This window comes from Momordica charantia, assembly GCF_013281855.1.
Source record: "Momordica charantia cultivar OHB3-1 chromosome 10 unlocalized genomic scaffold, Mcharantia_2.0 BLBB01000010.1, whole genome shotgun sequence".
Classification (NCBI taxonomy): domain Eukaryota; kingdom Viridiplantae; phylum Streptophyta; class Magnoliopsida; order Cucurbitales; family Cucurbitaceae; genus Momordica; species Momordica charantia.
The window spans coordinates 4010704-4031832 of record NW_028275158.1 but is presented as its reverse complement, the minus strand read 5'-3'; the positions used below and the strand labels follow the sequence as shown (position 1 = coordinate 4031832).

Here is a 21129-nt window from a genome sequence, read left to right as displayed (position 1 = left end):
TTTGAATAGTTCAGCCTTTTCTTCTTTATTGATCTTGCATATATCTATCAAACTATAGTGTTGAAATTTGGTTTATAATCTATTGTACTTGCAAAATAACAATATATGTTATGTTATTAATCCATTTAATGGATAAGTAGATACATAAATATTTATAAAAAGTACGTCCCACTTTATAAAGTTAATAAAAACTACTCATGTATAAATAAATATCGTTCTTCAATTATGATATTAGTAATCTTTTTTTTTTTTTAATCGGTGGAAAATTTTCAAATGAAAGATTTAGATTGGTGGCAATGCAAACTTGATTTTGGCCACTCATAAAGCTAATTGGGTCTAAAAAGTCAAATTTCTTTTTATGGGCAATTTACGTCATTTTCTTAATATTCACTACTTTTTTTTTCTTCTTCCATTCGAAGGCCTGCGTGTAAAGGAGATTCATGTCCATAATCCCGTCACAATCACACGTGTAAATAAGAAGAACCTATCACATTTTGGTTTAAATATTATTTTATCTCCCTATTTTTTTTATTCATTTTAATATTTATACTTTTAAAATATCTATTTTCATCTTAATATTTTTAGTTTTTATCTATTTTAGTTCCAATAATTCAAGGAGTTCGATTTGATCTTGTACTTTTAAAAAACGATTGTTTTGATTTCAAATTCATTTTATTTTCTATCTCATACTTTATAATTTCAGTACGATCCTACGTTCAGTAAATTTCTTAAAATGCATCAATTATTTTGTTATTAAATAGTTTATGTTGTGTTTAAAATTTGTGTCAACAATTTTTAAATATAGATAAAATTGTTACTTTTTTTTAAAGTACAAGGATCAAGACTAACGTTTCCAAAGTATAGGAACTAAAACACATAAAAATTGGAAGTACATACATCAACATTGACTTGGGAAGGGGTGAATAAGAGTAAAAAAATAATCAAATATTTGTGATTAATCCCCTTCTTCTTTTTTTTTTTTTTTGAGTTTTTAAATCTAGAATAAGATAGAAAAGAGAAATAATAAAAGTGGATTCAACCTTAGTCAAATTCGGACTCAACGAGAATTATCGATGTGAAAATACAAAAACAACATGCTCATATTTGAATAGAAAAAAAAGTGGATTTGCAGGATCCCAAATGAATTGGTTTATTAAAAAAATTGTTTATAAAGAAGATATAGTTATAAAGATATGCAGTTTTGACGAAAAAAATCAGGAGTTGGATTTTTTTTAATTTTTAATTTTTTTTTTTGAGAACAGGAGTTGGAATCTTCGTCTCATTAAACGGAATTTTTTTAATAAGCTAATTCAAAAAATATAAAACGGTATTTCAAATTTTAATTTTAAAAGTTTAAAGTTTAAGATAAATAAATATAAAAGTTAAGCTTTATCCAATATATTATCACGTTGCTAGTTCAAATTTTCACCACTCTTAGGTAGGGACTCAATTTTAAATTTTAAATATGGTAAAAAAGAAAATCTAAAATTTTAAAAAATTTAAGATAATAAATATAAAAGTCAAATACTACAATTTATTCACATAATATTTTAATTTTCACCGCTACGAAAGGAGCTCAATTTTAAAATCAATCATTGCAAAAAAGAAAAAAAATCAAAATTTTAAAAAATTAAGATAAATATACAAAAGTTAAAAACTATAATTTATTCACAGAATATATTATCATGTCGCAAGTTGAAATTTAAAATTTTCACCACTAGCTCGAATGGGAAATTTGCAGCATTTCTATAGGAAAAGTATATGAATAAAAAAAAGAATTAAAACATGTGCAAGTGCAAGTGCTATTGCTATTGCTATAATAGGTCGATAAATAATTTAAAAAGAAAAGAAATCAATTTGAAAAACCAGAAAAGGAAAAGGAAAAGGAGATATTATATTAATAAAAATAAAAAAAGGTTTACCCAGTCCAAAGCGGAAGATCGCTGTATAAATTGATGATCAGAGAACGTTCATGATTTCACAACCAACGTCCCTTCTTCTTCGTTATTAGTTTCCAAGTTCAGCTGCGAAAATTTTTTCTCTCTCGCAATCCAATGGCGTCGGTGATGGACTCCATTGATGATTTCTTGAGCCGCTGTCAGCAGTCCGGCGACGCCGCGTACGCCGCCCTCCGTTCCGTCCTCGACCGGCTCGAGGATCCGACTACCAGAGTCCGAGCTCGTGTGTTCCTCGCCGATGTTCAGAGGCGTTTTCCTACCGTGGAGGATTGCGACCGCTGCTTCTCCACCTACCACTTCCGGATCGAGGATATATTTCTCGACCAATACGAAGGTCCACTCTAACTCATATATATATATATATATATATATATTCCGACTAATGATTGTGTGGTTCGATTTCGTTCTTTAAGTTTAAGTTACGGTTTGTGATTGCTGAGTTCTTGTTGTCATTGCAACCGATGGCAATGAGAGAGTTGGAATGCTTTCAGTGCTTTTGCGTTGCGCGTTTGCTTTTACTGCCGTGAATGGAATAAGAAATCGAGGTTATGAATTGTACCTGCTGAAGCAGGCAGATGCTGAATTTTTTATTTTGTTTTTTGTTTTTAATATTTTGTCTTCTTCTCACAATCCCAAATATGTGGAATGTCGCTATTCTTTTCGGACGGAAGCTAACAGTTAGTTATAATTGTTTTTTTGTCTTTCTTTTTTTGGATAAGAATCAGTGAACTGAATTCAATTCGAAATTTTCTTCCATTTATCCTTCCTTTTTCTGTTGAATTGCGGGCGCGTACTTCGGATGCGATCATGCACCTCGGTCTCATGGCCTGCAAATTATACCCGAGCTATGATACCATTTGCCAAGTTTATATGGCAACTGGCGAATACGAATACTCCATCGCGGTAGTCACCATGTGGTCTGTACAATCGTCAAAACATGCTCTGCTTGTTCCCGTTTACATATATAGTCATTACATAAATAGTGATCAAGCTGATCGCTCTGCAGTAGTTCGTTTATTATTATTATTATTATTTTTGGTTCCTTTTTGCTGTTTGTTATGTTGTTTGGCGATGGACGGAGGGTCTATGACTAAGAAAGGATCTTGGACTCCTCAAAACACATTCAAATTTCGAATTCTAATGACTTGTATCAGTCGTTCTTTCCATTGTTTTCCTGTACCTCGTCTTCTTAGCAGCTTGATCATATATTCTTCTTATCAGCGCAATTATCATTTTGCCACATCTCTTAGTTAATGATTGGGAGATGGTAGCTAGTTTTATTCCTTCAAAGTTTAAAATTTCAATCGCCTGATTTTTTTCAATCTTGCCGTGTGTTTTAATACAATTATGCCTTCAAACCAAAACATCAGGTTACCATGGGAGGAAGAAATTGACGTCAATGGTAATCCCTAGCATTTTTGTCCCTGAAGACTGGTCATTTACGTTTTTTGAGGGATTGAATAGGCATCCAGACTCTATCTTTAAGGATCGAACAGTGGCAGAGCTTGGTTGTGGAAATGGGTGGATTTCAATTGCCATTGCTGAGAAGTGGTTACCTTTGAAGGTTTGTCTTCTTTCCATTATTTATCCCTTCTAGCAGGAAAGAGAGAAAATTATTCTGTCTTGGACTTTTCATTTCACTGCATGCTTTCCTCTCCTTATGTTGACAAAAAAAAACTATAAATGAACAGCTATAAGTAATTTTCAGCTTCCTGCTGAGATTCATACATCTACGTGATGTGGCTGATCCAAAATTTTGGCATTTTGAACTCATGTCTTAAGTTAACCTTTGTAGGTCTATGGACTTGACATCAACCCTCGAGCAGTAAAGGTTTCTTGGATTAATTTATATTTAAATGCTTTGGATGAGGAGGGCCAGCCCATCTTTGATAGTGAGAAGAAAACCCTTTTGGATAGGGTAGAGTTCCATGAATCTGATCTGCTGGGCTATTGTAGAGATCATGACATCCAACTTGAGCGAATTGTTGGATGCATTCCTCAGGTACAACTTCTTTATGCAACATCATTGAAGTAATGCGAGTACTGAAATTTTTTTAATTTTTAGTGGAAATTTACAGGATTGATTTTTTCTAATTGATCATGGAAAAAAAACAAAAACAAAAAAATCAAACTCATACTTGGTTGCCTCTTGCAGATTCTTAACCCAAATCCAGACGCTATGTCCAAGATGATTACGGAAAATGCAAGTGAGGAATTTTTGTACTCGTTGAGTAACTATTGTGCTCTTCAGGTAATGAAGAAAAAGATAATAATCTAGTCTTAATTGATATACATAGTCATCTTATGAAAAGATTAAACCTTAAGTGCAGCATCATATGTATATTTTCTGCTCCCCGTACATCTGTATTTTATTTAAGCTGAAGAGTAGTTCTAGATAGGAATCTGAAAGTATTATGATAAAAGAAAACTTATCTGTCACTACTACACATTTTTTTGTCCCGAAGCATATTAAGGTTGGTGAATCATTAAGGAAAACCTTTTGGATATTTAGGGATTAAATTCACCACATTTATCCTGTTCATAGTAACCAGTTCTCATGATTGCAAACATTTTCATTATCATTAAACCCTGCTTTAATTGGTACCCTGCTATTGCAAACCAGATTAATCCATTGCTCATTTAATCACCATAATTTACTTGCATCTTTCCTCCGTTTCCTAATATCTTGTGTTCCATCCATTTACTAATTATATTTATCATCCTGCCATGTAGACGTTTTGAGTTCCTTTGGATGATGAACATTGATCTCTAGCGTCTGTTGTTTTTCACTTATACTACTTTTCAATGCAGGGTTTTGTTGAAGATCAGTTTGGTTTAGGTCTGATTGCCAGGGCAGTAGAGGAAGGAATTAGTGTTATCAAACCTACGGGGATTATGATCTTCAATATGGGAGGTCGTCCGGGACAAGCTGTTTGTAAGCGCTTATTTGAACGGCGTGGCTTTCGCATTACAAAGCTTTGGCAGACAAAAATTCTTCAGGCAAGTGAATTTTTTTCATCAGAGAATCTTTTTCTGGTCGTGTATTCGTATAGAGTTTACTTATATTCATTTTTGGTATTTGCAGGCTGCTGACACTGACATCTCTGCCTTGGTTGAAATTGAGAAGAACAGTCCGCATCGTTTTGAGTTTTTCATGGGGCTCTCAGGGGATCAGCCCATTTGTGCTCGAACAGCATGGGCTTATGGGAAGGCTGGTGGTCGCATCTCTCATGCACTATCAGTTTATAGCTGTCAAATCCGTCAACCAAATCAGGTTTAGTACACTGAAGTTGTTTTTAAAAGTAGATTATACGAGGATATGGAACCAACGTTAAGATTGAAATCTTAATGAACTGACAGGTGAAGACGATATTTGATTTTCTTAAGAGTGGGTTCCAAGAAATCAGCAGTTCGTTAGATTTATCATTTCTTGATGATTCCGTTGCTGATGAGAAGATTCCATTCCTAGCTTATCTTGCTAGCATATTGAAAGAAAGTGCATATTTTCCATATGAGCCACCGGCTGGAAGCTTGCGTTTCCGAAACCTTATTGCTCGATTTATGAAAACATACCACCATGTACCACTCAGTGCTGGGGTAAGATGACTACTTGTTATCCAATTTTAAAATTCTTAACTCATATTATTTATCTTTCTTATAAGCGATGGCATTAACATGATTACTTATATGATCAATGTATGGGCGTACAATAAATTGACTTCTTATATGAATGCATGCTACTAAACAAGCGTTAGAGATACAGGACATTCATGAAAAATCAGAGAGAATTTTGAGTCTTCTTGATTGTAATTCTGGTTTATATGTCTTTACTAAATTTCATTTTGTTATTGCAACATCTAAATCGATGAACTTGTATCCAACTCTATTCTAATATTCCAATTTGTAAACACTATATATCTCCTCATTAGTGCTTAGCACATGTAAATACACAGTTTTTCTACCAAGAAAAGTGCTAGAAGTTTTTTTTTTTTTGTTATGTGGTGCCTACTCAAAGCTCTGACTAGTCTGTTACCGTTTCATGTAAAAGAATGTTGTGGTCTTTCCTTCAAGGGCTGTGGCCATTGAGAATGCTCTTCGCCTGTTCTCCCCTCGACTTGCCATTGTGGATGAGCATCTATCCCGGCACCTACCGAGACAATGGCTGACTTCTCTCAGTATTGAGGTAGTGCATCTTCATACACAATTGTGCATTTCAATCTCGTTTTTCGTAAATTTAATCAGTTTGGTTTTTAGATTCAGTTCTCGGAAGTTGGAACTAGACTCTGTTGCTATATCATCCAATGCAATCAATAATATTTATTAATTAAGACATAAAGAGCATGAGTTAGCAATGTGATACACCTGGGGCCATACATATTCTTGTTTTGCAGACTGGAAGCAATCAGACCGCAGATGAAGGACTTATGGTCATTGAGGCCCCTAGCCAGTCAGATTTAATGATCGAGCTGATAAAGAAGTTGAAACCTCAGGTGGTGGTTACTGGGATGGCTCATTTTGAAGCTGTCACTAGTTCAGCTTTTGTGCACCTTTTGGATGTTACGAGAGAAATAGGTTCCCGTCTTTTCTTAGACATATCTGATAATTTCGAGCTATCCAGTCTTCCAAGTTCCAATGGAGTCCTAAAGTATCTAGCAGGAAATTCTCTTCCTTCTCATGCTGCCATTGTATGCGGGCTGGTGAAAAATCAGGTACTTCATATTTCAACTTTCAGTGTCAGTTGTTTCCTTCAATCAAGTTATCACTTAAGGGGCTTACTATTTGACGTAAATGCAATCAAATGACAGAGCTACTAGATATGATATCTTGCGAAAAGTAAACATGTTACTTCTCATCAATGTACTATTACCTTAATGATTACTCGATGCCCCTTCCAGGTATATACGGATTTAGAAGTGGCCTTTGTTATTTCTGAAGAAGAAGCCATTTTGAAGGCCTTGTCCAAGACTGTAGAATTGTTAGAAGGAAACACTGCGCCCATAAGTCAATATTATTATGGCTGTCTTTTTCATGAGCTACTTGCTTTTCAGCTAGCTGACCGACGTCCACCTGCACAGGTATATAAAAAATTTTCTTTCTTTTCCTAGTAAATGTCTTCACTATATAATGCCAGGTCTAACAACACAGAGGGATTATATCTTCTTTTTCTTCTTCTTTGAGAAGAACACAGATGGATTATACCAATCTGCTTCACTGAGCGAATTTTAAGTTTCAACCAGCACAAAGTCATTTGTGTTCTGGTGGAATATGTTGGGTGGGTTGTGTATTTTGTGTTTGGGATACGCCTGCATTTAGAATATGACGCATAATTCTCATAAAAACATTTGAGTGTGACAACAGAAGTTTACAAAATGCATACTTCCTATATTGCATGTCACAATCAAGTTTGATGGATAATGGAAGTCTTCAGTCTCCAGATTTTAGCCATTTGACATGGGAGGAGAACGCATAAGTGTTTAGTTTAGCACTGACATTATTTTCTCATTTTTTTTAATTTAATTGATCTTAGTAGCTATTTTTCTTTACATTTGAGGTTAAGAAGTGTAAATGTCTTGTTTTGGTATTGTGTTGTTTACCATTAGTTTTAACTTTTAATTGATTCATATCCTCAGAGGGAATGTGGAAAAAGTGCAAGTTCAACAGATATAATTGGGTTTTCCAGTTCTGCCATCTCAGTTCTCAATAATGCTGAGTTGTCAATCGGCGAAACAGAGAATTCATCTCTGATTCACATGGACGTTGATCAGAGCTTCTTGCCTACACCAATTCCAGTCAAAGCTGCAATTTTCGAAAGTTTTTCAAGACAGAACTTGTCAGAAGCAGAAATAGATGTCACCACTAGCATCAAGAAATTTGTCAAAAGCAATTATGGATTCCCGATTCAAAACAATACAGACTTTACATATGCCGACAGCGCGTTGACATTGTTTAACAAGATGGTTCTCTGCTGTATTCAAGAAGGTGGAACACTGTGTTTTCCAGTTGGGACCTATGGAAACTATGCTTACAGTGCCAATTTCTTGAAGGCAAAGATTGTAAATATACCAACCAAATCTGAAGAAGGATTCAAGCTAACAGAGAATGCACTTAATCAAGTACTCAACAATGTGAAAAACCCATGGGTATACATATCTGGACCAACAATTAACCCAACTGGTCTGCTTTACAACCAGAAAGAAATTGAGAATTTGCTAACCACATGTGCCAAATTTGGGGCTAGGGTTATCATTGATACTTCATTTTCAGGATTGGAATATGATATTGAGGGATGGGGTGGCTGGAACCTGGAGGGCGTTCTATCAAGGCTTTACTCATCTAGCAATCCGTCGTTTTGTGTGTGTCTGCTTGGAGGACTATCACCGATGATGCTAACGGGCGCCCTCAAATTTGGTTTTCTGGCTTTGAACCAACCGCCTTTGATCGACTTGTTCCATAGCTTCTCAGGATTAAGTAGACCCCACAGCACCGTGAAATATGCTATAAAGAAGTTGTTGGGACTGAGAGAGCAGAAATCAGGAGACATGTGGGATGCTGTTTCCAAACAGATCAAGGATCTGAGAAGTAGATCCAAACGCCTGAAAGAGGTAATCATAATTTTTCTGTTATATAATTTTTTCCAGTTCCTGTGCACAATATTAGAAGAAAAATACTTGGCTCCTTACCTCGATGAGGATCAAATATTATCTTCGCCATCATTGAATGTTTGACAACTCATTAGTTTTAGAAAAATTATCTCTTTTTACGTTTCTCTCTCTTAATTGTTGAACGTTCAATGATGGTGAGAACAATATTGGTCCTCGCTTGTAAGGAGCCAACAAGTATTTTCTTGATGTGTTGAATTCACTTTGTTTGCTCGGTAAAACTACCGAGCACGCCAATTCTTAAAGTTATAGGACACTAAAATGCAAGGGACATGTGATTTATTTTTCTTTTTTATATTTTTTAGATAATATATATGCATATACTGACTTAGTAATATTTCTAAATAAATTAACTATATGTGGAACCATGAAAGAAGTCGGTTAGAATATTCCTTTTTAAATTATAACTTTTGGATTCTTTCTTATTTTGAGAGCTTCTAAGTGCTTAATAGACTCGTTTGCTGGCCTTTTGTTTTTTCATTTGATTTCTTTTAGGTGGGCTTATATCTTTTTCTTTAAATTTTACATAAACTTCATATGGCGTATCCGCCACATGTCTGGAAAGAAAAAACACACTAGTATTTCTGTCACGGACACTTTGTCAAAAACATCCTCGACTATGACAAAAAAAAAAAAAAAACCTGTTTATCTTATTTTTATATATAGAAGTTGCTTTATGTAATTATGTTATTTGAGATAGATGTCAAAGAAACAAACATACCCCCAAATGGTTTGGTTGTAAGATTTTTGTATGTCTATGCCCCCATTGACATGTTTGAGTTCTGAGTAAAAGCTCTCATTGTGGCCTCCCCTTCAAGTTATCTGACTATCATTTTCTCACTATAGACACTTGAGAGCTGCGGATGGGATGTGCTCGAGCCCCACGCTGGAGTTTCCGTGGTGGCCAAGCCAACTGCTTATTTGAACAAGACAATCAAACTGAAGAACGCCATTGATTACGAAGCGAAGCTCGACGATTCGAGCATCAGAGGAGCCATTCTTAAGGCCACTGGTTTGTGCATCAACAGCAGCTCATGGACAGGAATTCCTGGATACTGTCGGTTCACAATAGCGTTGGAGGAGAGTGAATTTCAGAAGGCATTGAATTGCATTGCTGAGTTCAAAAGAATTGTGAGCTCGTAACTGCTCTTTTTAGAGCACTTTCTTGTTTCCATTTTTCATAGTAGTCTTTTTTTTTTTTTAATTTTAATTTTTGGTTGAGTTCAGTTCATTGACACTAAAAAAATTGCATTATTTATCGCATTCATTATTTCAATGAATGGCCCCTTATTCTTCCGCAACTAAAACTGTAGTAGGGAACACATTGTTATTCTTCATCTTTAATGATACCTGCCATTTAATGCATATAATTTTTAGGCCAAATGTATGGTTTTGCTTTTGCCCTACCATATTTCATTTTTTTTCAATTGTCTTTAATTTTTAAAGAAATTTGATGTTCATCATTTAATGTATCTAATTTTCAATAATAACGATTTGGTTTGGTTGGATAAACTATTACGAGTCACATCACATGAAATGGGTACACTTTCGATTTTATTGGGATATGTTTGTTTCACTTAATTAAAGTATATGGTATTTTATTTCAACTGATATCACACCATATCAATTAATTCTAGTTAAAGACTTTGAGGGTAAAAAAATCAATGGAATTGCAATTGATACTTCTAAGAGATTAAAGGAGAAAATTGAAAAGTATCACAAATGTTTGGGACGAAAATTATATCTTTAGGAATGCAAGTCAAAATGGAGAAAATTAATGAAATTGATTGAATCAAGTTGTTCACCCCTTAATCAAACTCATCTTGGTCACTGTACTCGATGGCCTCCTCCCTACGAGAAATTATTGGAGGAAGTGGTCACAATTTGATTAATAGGTTTACATCGTTGATATAAGAGAGAAATGATAAAATGTATTTTGAATCTTTTATCTTATGGTTATTAGAAGGTAGTCATATTTTGATAGCTTGATCTAATAATATTTCTTTCTACCATTTGGATGTGATAAAAAATCATATTCTCGTGAATCTTCAAATAGCAATAATCTATCATTGTCCTTCAATATAAAACTTTGCATAAAAGATTATGTTTGCCCTCATCATTAATTTGTATCAATTTTTTTTTTAAACGAGAAAACACCAATATGTTACAAAAACTTTACCACCCGCATTATAAAGAGAAAAATTAAAATAGATTGAAATTTCAATCGTTCATGATTGACTTTTTGATAGATATAATAGACACTTTTTCTTAGAAGCGTGATCATCCGATTGAATCTCGTTATAGTTCCATGTTTATAGAGTTAGCCTACCTTTCACTTTGTTGCCATAGAGTCAGGTTGAACAGAGAATTTCTTTTTATTTCGAATAATAAATATTTTTTTTAACCACCAAATAATAAATAGAATTTGTTCCCATTTTGTGCAACTAGAATGTAGAAGTAGAAGGTGGGGCAATCTGGAACATTCCAATGCCCTCTCCAAATTAACAGAACCATCTACACACACCCAAATTGGCAACCACCGGTGAATGGGATGTTGTGGTTGTGGATGCAATTCATAAAACATTCATTTTCAACTTTTTAATCGAGATCTAAGTTTTTATATTTTAATTTTAAAATGTTCGAGGGTGGCAAGAATCGCTCTCTTCATCTTCGTCTTCATTTGTCCCAACATCTATGAATTCAAATATGATAAAACAATATTTTTATTTATGTTTTTGGAGAAAATTGGAAATGGGAACAAGAAAAAAGAAACTTGTTACAGTTGTTTCAAAAAATTTCTATACAATTTTAAGAATGTTTCGCAAAAATGAGAAACAAAAAACATAGTTAATTGTAAAATGCTTAGGTTTCTTAAGAAAATTAGAAATGATAAACTAGAAATATAAACGTTACAAAACGGGCCTTAAATTTTTTAAATGCCGCCATAAATTGTGTTAAATAGTTTTTATTGTATATAAAATTTGTGTTAAAATTTTGCAAATAAGACTAAATTAATCACTTTTTGAAAAATACAAAGACCAAGACAGAAACCGATGTTTTGAAGGTACAGAAACTAAAACAAACAAAAGTTGAAAATATAGTTACCAAAACAAAACAAAAGATGAAAGAAAGCTAAGAATATAGAACTAAACTGTGTGTGGTGGTGTAAATGTACCACGTGTATCTTACTTTCTATGAGAATTAAAATCACAAAAGCGTTTCTAAGTGATATAATAAGAAATAAATGTCAACATGAGTTTAATTCAACGGTAATTGACACTTATCTCTAACCAGAAAGATCATGAATTTGAATCCCTCGCCCACCCAACTTGTTATACTAAAAAGGTAATATAAATAAATGAAGGGCATAGCAAAAATTCAATATATCAACTTGTAGTATGTTCATGTTCATCTGGTGGTTGTTTTTATAAAGGAACAACTCTTGCTATCTTTTTTAGTACAACAGATGTAGGGTCAAAAAGTCATCTCTCACTTGGTTCAATAGACTTCAGACATTATGATTTCGGTGTGTTATCCTTAGCCTTCACTTAGATTCTAATATTGCTTAATATCAGTTACTATTTAGTTGATAACAAATATACTCAGCTTTGCTTTTTATTCCATCCAAATTATAGATATTTTTCAAGCTTGAGTATTACTAACTTTCTAATGGCAAGAGTTGCCTCCCCCTCCTACTAAAATTAGAGATAAAACCACGATTACATGAATAAAATAAGGGGTAAAATACATTTTTGTCATCCTTGAATTTGAGATCTATTTGATCTCAAAAGAGATGCTTTAGTCCTTGAAGTTTAAGAAATTGTTCTAAATGGTCCCTAGATTGATTTGACTATTAATTTAACTAATAAAACGATCACGCCATCTTTCCATTAGTCAAATTAATGATCAAATGAGGATTATTTTCCAAACTTCAAGGATTAAAGTATCTCTTTTGAAACTCTAAGGATCAAATATACACCAAACTCAAACTTGAAGTATTACGAATAAGATTTAACTTCATTTGAATCTCAATCATACTCAGATGCTGACTTAACAAGGTGGTATGCTTAATATAAGATTAGCGCCAAGATCTAGTTTAACAGATATATCTAGTGGCTGAAATAATTGAAAGTTGTAATCAAACGACATTATGAAATGTTTGGTACAACCTATCACATCACCAAATCCTCCAGCTACCATAAATGTTGAGAGAAAGTGAGAGAGAGAGTTGCAAAAAGTAATACTGAAAGAGCCTAAAGATATATGTACCATGCAAAAATACTCGGTGGAAAAAGCATACTAGCAACAAAATTTTAGTATCCTAACAGCAAACAGAGAGATTCCTGGAAATGGATAAAGAGATGGGGGCTGAGGCGCATATACATAAACTTACCTGTTGTTAAACTTCAACTGGATTTTTGTTACCAATTCATTGGACTTGAACCCTTAACTGGACCATTTTTGAACCTATAAACTGGAAAGCAACTGGCTTGTCGTCTGACGAGGATCTCCACGAATCAAAGAGACTTGATATTCTCCAGAAATCAATGGTAAACTGGTGCAAGCCTTTGTATCTTTGAAATATATATTACCCGCTTGTGTATTAACTGATGAACATCTTGTCCATAGTTATTTATCTGTGACATAATCGAGCTCTACCAGGATTGAGTAGTGATTCTGCCATCACCCATCCCTGCCAAGACAAAAGAATAACAATAAGCAATTACTATGTTATAAAGACAAGTATAGTTGTCTGAAACAACTTCTTGATCACTTGATCTTAATGTTACTCAAGACGGCAGATGATGCTCAGATAAGACGTTAGAAACTTCGTTTGATTTAGATTCCCATCAACATATGAAAATAAGTTGGCATTCTCTATATTTCTGTCTAATGCAACATAAGAGAATGATATGGATAGGCTAAGTTTTACTGAAGCAATGTCCAGTGGGACACATGTTATAGCGCATGGTACTGTATTTGATGTTTTGGATTCTTTCAACTAAATTAGAGCTGCAAATATTTTCAGAAACATAATTCAATGGGTGAAAGTACACTATCCATTTAAGCTTTTGCATAATTAACAAGTACAACAGAGGCTAAAATTGAATCTCATATTTCCACTGCCATTCACCAGTTCATCGGGTAAAATATACTGCCGGCTAATTTTATCTTCCATATATTTTAATATTAGATAATAACTCATTAAACACGAGCAAAAAAACAAAACATGCACATTTGCCTACCTGCTCTAAAGCTTTACTCTTGAAAATATCATATGAGGTTGAGACCATTTTACATGATGCAGCAATTTGTGCCTCAAGATTGGTCGTTGCTGGCACAAAGTTTGAAAAGGCATCACCATGTTTTCGAGAAGAGTTCTGACCCCCACTTGATGAGCGTATAAAATGTAAAAGCACATGAGCCTGTAGAAAAATAACTTATGTTACAAGAAGCAAAAACATTGGTGAGCTGAAAAATACAACAAAAACAAGTCATGTATCTTACATGGAAAGCAGCTTTTAGGATGTCATCTGACTTCGCTTGATCTTTGAGTAATGCATATACCTTGCCCTTAGTTTGGTTGTACGTCACAATGTATTTTTCTCTCTATTACCCATCGAGAAAAAATTGTCAGAAAGTGAAAATAAAAGAATGAGTAACGCTACTGCATGCCAAATAATGAGATGATCAGAAAGATGATATTACATACATCAAACAAGGGCTCTATGGCAAGATATGAACCAGCATCTTGGAATGCGTCCTTGAATCTTGGTCCTGCAAAAATTGAAAATATATTTACACGCTTCAACCCTGATCTAGTAAATGGATATACTTGAATTTTTCATGCTTGCATTTAATTCATTTGACTACAAAAAATCACGGCACATTTTTCTTAACGAGAAAGCAAATTTCATTGAGATAAATGACAGAAATGCATGTAAACATATTGAGATGAATTATTTACCAAGAACTACTGGACTCTCCTTCAGCCACGGGAAACTTAATATTCTTTCGTTCATATTCCCCTTCTGCAATGAGGGTACTCGCCCTGAAAACAAATATAAAAATAAAAAGTAATGTTCTTTATTCTTTTAGCTAGATTTTAAGTCACTAGAAAAGGGACTTCAGGATTAGAAACATCTTTGTTTCTCTCTCCTTTTCTTTGTTGTCAGAGAACACTTAAAGCACCTGTTTGTATGAAAGACTCTACTGCTACATTGAATCTCGCTCTGTTCAACGTATGCAACACAACAGATCTGACCTGAAAACAGTTGCATATGTGGAACTAGAATGACTACCAGAAATTCCAGAATCAAGATAAATGAGAAGTGCAAAAAAAATCAACCAATTTTTACGGTTGCAGACTAACCTCTCGATAAGAGCTGAAAATATAACCGCATGAAAGGAGACCAAAAGTAGTAACCAAAGATGGATTTCTTTTTGAAATTATTATGCTTAGTCCAGTCCCTAGCTTCACAAGACATAAGTGAAACTTGCATCAGCTTCATCTGAAACTTAATTTATAATCTCCTAAGACATAATCAACGTGAAGCATACAGTAATGATACATAAAACTTCACATCCAGAAGAAACAACATAAAAGTTTGCGCGTTACAACATTATTAGAAGACGTAGAAAATCATAGCAATTTCTGAATTTTTTCAATTTTTCAGAAAATCATCAACATGATTGAGTAGACCTTTCTTTTTTTGGTACAAGAAACAACATCCATTCTATAAAACAAACAACATTCAATAACCCCACATTGCCATCTCCCTTCAGATTTTTTGAACAGGAAGTTGGGTAGGAAACTCTAGACCACTAGTTACTTATAGGAACTCTGCTATAAGTTCAGTTTGGCTTTGTGTTCTCTAGGAGATACCAATCATCTGCTCCCTAAAAGATTTATCTGGATAATGGTCTATTGAAAAGCTAGAGCCTATCAATAAATGTTCCAAAAAGCCCTTCTATAGTCACTCTGGTTTTACAAACAACAGAACAATTTAATTGTAAACACAAGGATTTTTGTAATCATTTAAAATTGGTACGGAGCCTCTAGTTCCCATGCTTACAAAGATTTCTCTTTGGCAAATTAATCTACTTATCTAATTAACACAAACTTGGGGTGCTAATAAACTTTTGGGGAAGCGAAGGAGATGTCTCGTTCACGTGCTCTGTACTTCGGTAGCCTCTTTTATTATATATTATGGTGGTATTTTGTTTCTTATTAAGATTATTTATATATTTTCTTTAAAAAAAAAAGAACAATAATTCCGTATGCAACTCTGCATATCACCTGCTGGTCATATTGAAATACACATATCAAATTGATAATAACAAATAATTGTCACTTTTTGCTTAAGACCTTACATATTCTATAATTTTAAGCCTGAGGAATTTTTTTTTTTTCAATAAAGGATTATGCAAATTCTGTCAAACACAAACTATCTACTTTGTCGAGGTCTGAAGAGAGGGCCCAACTATACCAGATCTGCTATATTTCCCACGCATTCTCCTTTAGCAGTGACATCTCCAATGTTTTCTCCTTTTGCAAAGGCTTTGTAAATTGGAGTGCGGGTTGATGTTGATGTTACAGCTGCAACGTTCTGCAAGCAAGTAACAAAATGAGATTTCATAACAGCTGAATATCGAAACTTACAAGGAAATGATCAAACCTTGGCAACATTAGCAGCACAAGCCAAAGGAAGAAAAAGATGTGGTGCAGCAGCAGTTGCCAGCTCTACCCCAGCACCCAACTCCATAAGGAGATCACCTGCAAAACGTAGCTGCATATCCTCGCAGTGTTCAGAAGGCAGATCTTTAACAAAAAAATTAAACTCAGTCGCTATTGAGAGCAAGCTTTTCTGTGGAGACTAACTAGTAAACAAAATTTACCTGCTTGAGATCATAATCAAATTTTTTCCCTTGTCGAGCAAAGAGCATTTTACCAACACGACCAGCACCGTCCTATAAAGAAATGCTACAACTTAGTCAGTTCACCCAATTCTGCCTGCACAACTAAAATGTGAAAAAGATACATTGAATAGCAAGACAAGGGTATGAAGTGCTGTGATGATAAGAAACACTTTGTGCTGAGTTGTTAAATAATAATAGAAGAAACAACCAACCAGAAGAAATTAGAGAGAAATTTTAACACCCGGAGAGAAAGAACAGAAGAAGATCTTAACCAACCACGTTCCGCATCGCTTTTGAACTTCTTTGAAAAGATGTGAACTTTTTGGTAGTTTGATTAAATGTTGACTATTAAGTCCTTTTCTACCTTTTTTTTTATATATATGATCCTTATCTACCAATATTTATATTGAGGAGCAACTCTTTACCAAATACTCTCCTAAAATGTTGTTGAATATTCTTGAATCACTTCAAGAGTGAAACTACAATTTTATTTTTCCTCAAATGTCTGCAGCAACATACATGCACTATGCTAAGCTACTTCTGCGGCAACAACATATAACTAGAGTGCTAATGATACCATTTGAATTTTCCTAACATTTTTATAACAGTTAACATCAATAATGAATGATAGCACAACCTAGCCGAGGTCAATATCGTAACATAGACAGACATTCACTATGATTAATTGCTGCTGGTCAGCACCACTGGAAAAAGTCAAAGTGATAACAAAATTTCTACTATGAAAAATAGAATACAATGCACTTTGGAAAGTTTCAGCTGAGGGGGGATGTATAAAGTATAAATGTCATCAATGTAAGCATCCGAATCATAACAGTAGCATGTACAAAAGTTAAATGAGAAGAACGAGGCAACCACTTCTGTGTATAAGCATGCTCACTTCTTAGATATATTCATCCTCTTTTGAGCAGAAAAGTAGCAGGAGCGGAACTATGTTTCTAATCAAGAAATTACAGGTGCGACAGCATTTACAAAGGCTGTTACCTTTAGAATCCAGTTAATAGCAATGGCCCCAGGAGTAGCTTTATTTCTGGCCACACCAACAGAGTTTAATAGCGTCTGTGTTGTGAAAACACCCATAGCTCCACCAAAGAAGTGCTGCAGTGCAATAAACCAAGTCATCATTACTACAGCATGGTATTTATGAGGAGTAGAAAAACAAATTGAATATTTTTCTCCTTTTTTTAAGAGGAAACATAGACACTTGCTAGTTGCTACCCTTTCACATTAGCTTTGTTTAACCATATCTCCAAGGGAAAGGACAGTTTGGGTAATTCCTTGGTAGAGTTTATGGGAACTGGTCTACATCTTTTATCACCGTTTATAGGCTTTGGTTAAGGGATTTATGGAAATTAATTACGTAATTATTAAAACTAACCTACTAGCTACCATGATCTAATAAATAATTATTAGTCAACCAACTCTTTAAACTAACCAGCTAAACCATAACTTATAAGTAATTACAAACATACCCCTAACAAGCCTGCATCATTTTCTCTAAAATTAGAACCAAACCTTTAAAGCCCTCCACGTCATGTACGGTACATATGAAGGGGTAACACTGTCAGGGAAGCCTTCTGGGACTACATATGATCTTACGAAGGACATCATCTCCTGCATTACAGATTACCCTAATCACAACAACAATAAATTGGAAGAAGATAAACTACATTCCTATTGATTAACATTTAACAGCAGATAAATCAATTTCCTCTTAGCCAACGAAATTTGTAAACAAATAAACCACTACAAATAGATTTCATAATTCTTTCTGAAACATAAAGAACTACTTAATAAAGCAACACAATTATACGAGTTCTTGGGCAATAACCAATTTCTTGTTTCCTCAAGAGGATTGCAGACACCCGTTCGTTACCCTAAGACCCACAGGAACATGTACTGTTCAGGGAAGGATTTCCCGAACATTGGGTAGTAGCGGTTGTTAAATTAAACCAGGTAGAATACTTAATAAAATGAGTGTAGTAGCACAATTCTCAGCCACATATAATGGATCAATATAAGTAAGTAATTAATTGGGAAAAGAAACAGAATGTAAACTACTAACATCGATAGGAGCTAGCGGCGTTTGCAGGCAAATGGCGCGGATCGCCCCGTTCTTGGTCCTCCCGGATGGTTCATTATCAGCTACATAATTCCACCTGCGGCCGTCGATTTCCTCGCAGCAAATCAACCTCAAGCTGGAATCAAGGAACTGGTCCTCCACAATACCAAGCTTCCTCGCCTGCGGTCCAGCAAGAGAGAGCGCCGGGGGGACAGAGTCAGCAGGAGCAGACGCCAAGCTAGCACTGATCCGCAGAGTTTCCCGGACGAGAATGCGCGCTTCGGTGGAGGAAGCAACGGATTTGGCAGCGGAGTTGGGGGATTGCTTGAGCTTGATCGGAGCCATCGAGACAAAAACGAATCAGGAATCAAAAGAGAGCGAGGAATTGATGGGCGGATCAGGAAGAGGGAAATGCAAGCGACGAGAACAATAAGAAGGAAGTAGCATTGGAATTAACGAAGGAAGACATGGGAGAGAAGGAGGAGATGAGCAGGTGGCCTACAAATGGAATTGCCAAACGGAGCTACAGAGGAAATCAATGGCGAAAGAGAAGGTGAGAATTGAAAACTTTTTGTCTGTCATTGTCAATGGAATTTCTATCCTCTGCGATTTGTGGTATACGTTCTTCGTTGTATGCTAGTGGGGGTCGTGGGCCCCGCCGTTATAGCAGCAACTTTTATGGAATTTACGTTTAAACATTTTTTTTTTAATTCTAATTCATCATTTAAATCTGGAAGGATGATAATAATTTATTAATTTTTGCGTTTAGAAATTTATACTTTGTTAATCAATTATACTCTTTTGTTTATATCTATATATATATATATATATATAAGCATTTAAACTTTTTTTTTAATTTTCTTTTTACTAAGAAGCATTGAAACTTTAGCGACCTTCGTTTGGAATATTGAAAATAGTTTTAAATTTTTCTCTTTTTTGAAGGGAAAATTAGTTTGAAATTATTTGGTCGGCATGAAAAGAGAGAATTTTAAAATAAATGTAATTTGATTTTTTTTTATTAGATGTTTGCGGCAAATTAAAATTTTAGTGGCCGGTGCTGCTAAGCAGGTGGTCAACGTATTTTTTTTTTCCTTTTTAAAAAATACTTTTAATTCATGTGCTGCGTAATAGTTTAGTTCCTAAACTTTAGTTTGTAAACGATTAAGTCTTCATACTTTCAAATTAGTAACAATTTAGTCATTGAACTTTAATATGTAACAATTTAATCATTATAATTTAAAATTGGTAACGATTTAGTCCTTATTGTGAATGTTCTTTTGTTAAGTTTCTTGTATGTATATGTTAGATTGTATCAATGATATGTTTGAATTTTCTTGGGTTGAACTATAAACTATATATACATTACAATTGCATCTTATCTTTTCTAATCCCCAGAGTTTTGTCACTGTTCAAGGAATGAATGTGCCAACAATATCATAAAATTTATCGTCGTAGTTGCAAGTATGTCATTTTTCTTGTTTAATTTAATATCATATATCATTTAGAAAATTCTTCCACGTAAGTATATTTTCTACCCCATATTTTAGATTTAAAAATAGCTCGAAAAGAAGTATATATCATATCTGTATTAAAATTTTACAAAATCGACATAAATGACCAATTTATAAAATTAGATTAGACTAACTAAACTTCATTCTTTAAGCAAACGAGCTTAGTAATAAGTAGTACATGTCTCTTACCTATAGGTAAAGATCTAAAATAACGACATTTTTACCATGTATATTTGTTTTATGCCCTTTAGTGTGATTTCTTTTTTTCAAAGTCTTATTTTTTGTGATTTATTTACTGTTCCATGTAAACTTTGCCAATCGAAACGTAACTAAATTGGTTAAAAAACTCATGCACAACTAAATAGTCGTGAGTTCCAATCCTCACCCATATGCATTGTCCACTTTAACAATATTTAAATTTACTTCAAATTTGATATTAATATCATAATATGTCAATGTTTGGATATACATAATTATTTATTTAATAATATTATTATCTTTTTACCGATCTGAATATGGATTAACTAATTATGTTATGTTTGATTAAGAGATTAGTTTATCTCGACTTCCACATGTTGTATTAAAAAATTTTGATTTTTTTTCCTTTCGAAATAAATGCATAATTTTGAATAATGGTTGAAATTACTTATTAATTTTTTGATTACAACACACGAGGTAGGGATTCAAACTTATAATTTTTTTATAAAAAATATGTATCTTAATCAATTGAACTATGTTCATACGTTTCATTACTTGATTAATGAAAAATTAAAATTTAAATAGACACAACATTAAGCTTTGCCGAACGTTAAACAAAGTACCAAAAAAAGAAAAACATTAAGCACGATATTAAACCCCCTTCTTCTTTTAGTACCATTAAACCTAGTTGCGCGAAATAGTCGGGGCGATTGTGAATACTTGGAAGTCAATCATCCATCTATTTTCATAATGTCTTAGATCACATGAATGAGTGCGAACGAACTTGATATATTAAGAGCAAA

The 21129-nt window shown here is 34.0% G+C and overlaps 2 protein-coding genes across 5 annotated transcripts; one reads left to right on the top strand and one right to left on the bottom strand.

The window, feature by feature from the left end:
- Positions 1 to 1965: 1965 nt before the first annotated feature.
- MMT (methionine S-methyltransferase) lies at positions 1966 to 10000 on the top strand. Of its 4 annotated transcripts, none has more exons than XM_022281176.2 (12): positions 1966 to 2292; positions 3329 to 3522; positions 3754 to 3960; positions 4114 to 4209; positions 4770 to 4958; positions 5044 to 5232; positions 5319 to 5555; positions 6007 to 6141; positions 6350 to 6667; positions 6854 to 7033; positions 7589 to 8560; positions 9464 to 10000. In XM_022281176.2, exons 1-12 carry the CDS (start codon positions 2055 to 2057, stop codon positions 9758 to 9760), a joined length of 3252 nt encoding a protein of 1083 aa, XP_022136868.1. In that variant the 5' UTR covers positions 1966 to 2054; the 3' UTR covers positions 9761 to 10000. The 4 variants fall into 4 exon arrangements, with proteins under 4 accessions (XP_022136868.1, XP_022136871.1, XP_022136873.1 ...); XM_022281179.2 differs by lacking the exon at positions 1966 to 2292 and adding an exon at positions 2721 to 2875; XM_022281181.2 differs by lacking the exon at positions 1966 to 2292 and adding an exon at positions 2725 to 2861.
- A 2709-nt stretch (positions 10001 to 12709) lies between these two features.
- On the bottom strand, positions 12710 to 19199 carry RUS6 (root UVB sensitive protein (Protein of unknown function, DUF647)). Its single transcript, XM_022281008.2, has 13 exons — positions 18621 to 19199; positions 18071 to 18169; positions 17540 to 17653; positions 16517 to 16588; positions 16297 to 16407; positions 16108 to 16227; positions 14991 to 15092; positions 14810 to 14882; positions 14586 to 14669; positions 14331 to 14395; positions 14126 to 14227; positions 13864 to 14043; positions 12710 to 13310 (listed from the first exon to the last, which is right to left on the bottom strand). The coding sequence occupies exons 1-13, from the start codon at positions 18960 to 18962 to the stop codon at positions 13251 to 13253; spliced, it is 1524 nt and encodes a 507-aa protein (XP_022136700.1). The 5' UTR covers positions 18963 to 19199; the 3' UTR covers positions 12710 to 13250.
- Positions 19200 to 21129: the final 1930 nt, after the last annotated feature.

What these genes read in the sequence shown, in the direction of transcription:
- MMT (XM_022281176.2), top strand. Translation starts at nt 2,055, where the DNA reads ATGGCGTCGGTGATGGACTCCATTGATGATTTCTTGAGCCGCTGTCAG. An exon ending in AGAAGTGGTTACCTTTGAAG is followed by an intron (nt 3,523 to 3,753) that starts GTTTGTCTTCTT and finishes TAACCTTTGTAG; the next exon opens with GTCTATGGACTTGACATCAA. An exon ending in AAATCCGTCAACCAAATCAG is followed by an intron (nt 5,233 to 5,318) that starts GTTTAGTACACT and finishes ATGAACTGACAG; the next exon opens with GTGAAGACGATATTTGATTT.
- RUS6 (XM_022281008.2), bottom strand. Translation starts at nt 18,962, where the DNA reads ATGGCTCCGATCAAGCTCAAGCAATCCCCCAACTCCGCTGCCAAATCC. An exon ending in GTGCTGCTAATGTTGCCAAG is followed by an intron (nt 16,228 to 16,296) that starts GTTTGATCATTT and finishes ACTTGCTTGCAG; the next exon opens with AACGTTGCAGCTGTAACATC. An exon ending in GGAGAGTCCAGTAGTTCTTG is followed by an intron (nt 14,396 to 14,585) that starts GTAAATAATTCA and finishes CAATTTTTGCAG; the next exon opens with GACCAAGATTCAAGGACGCA.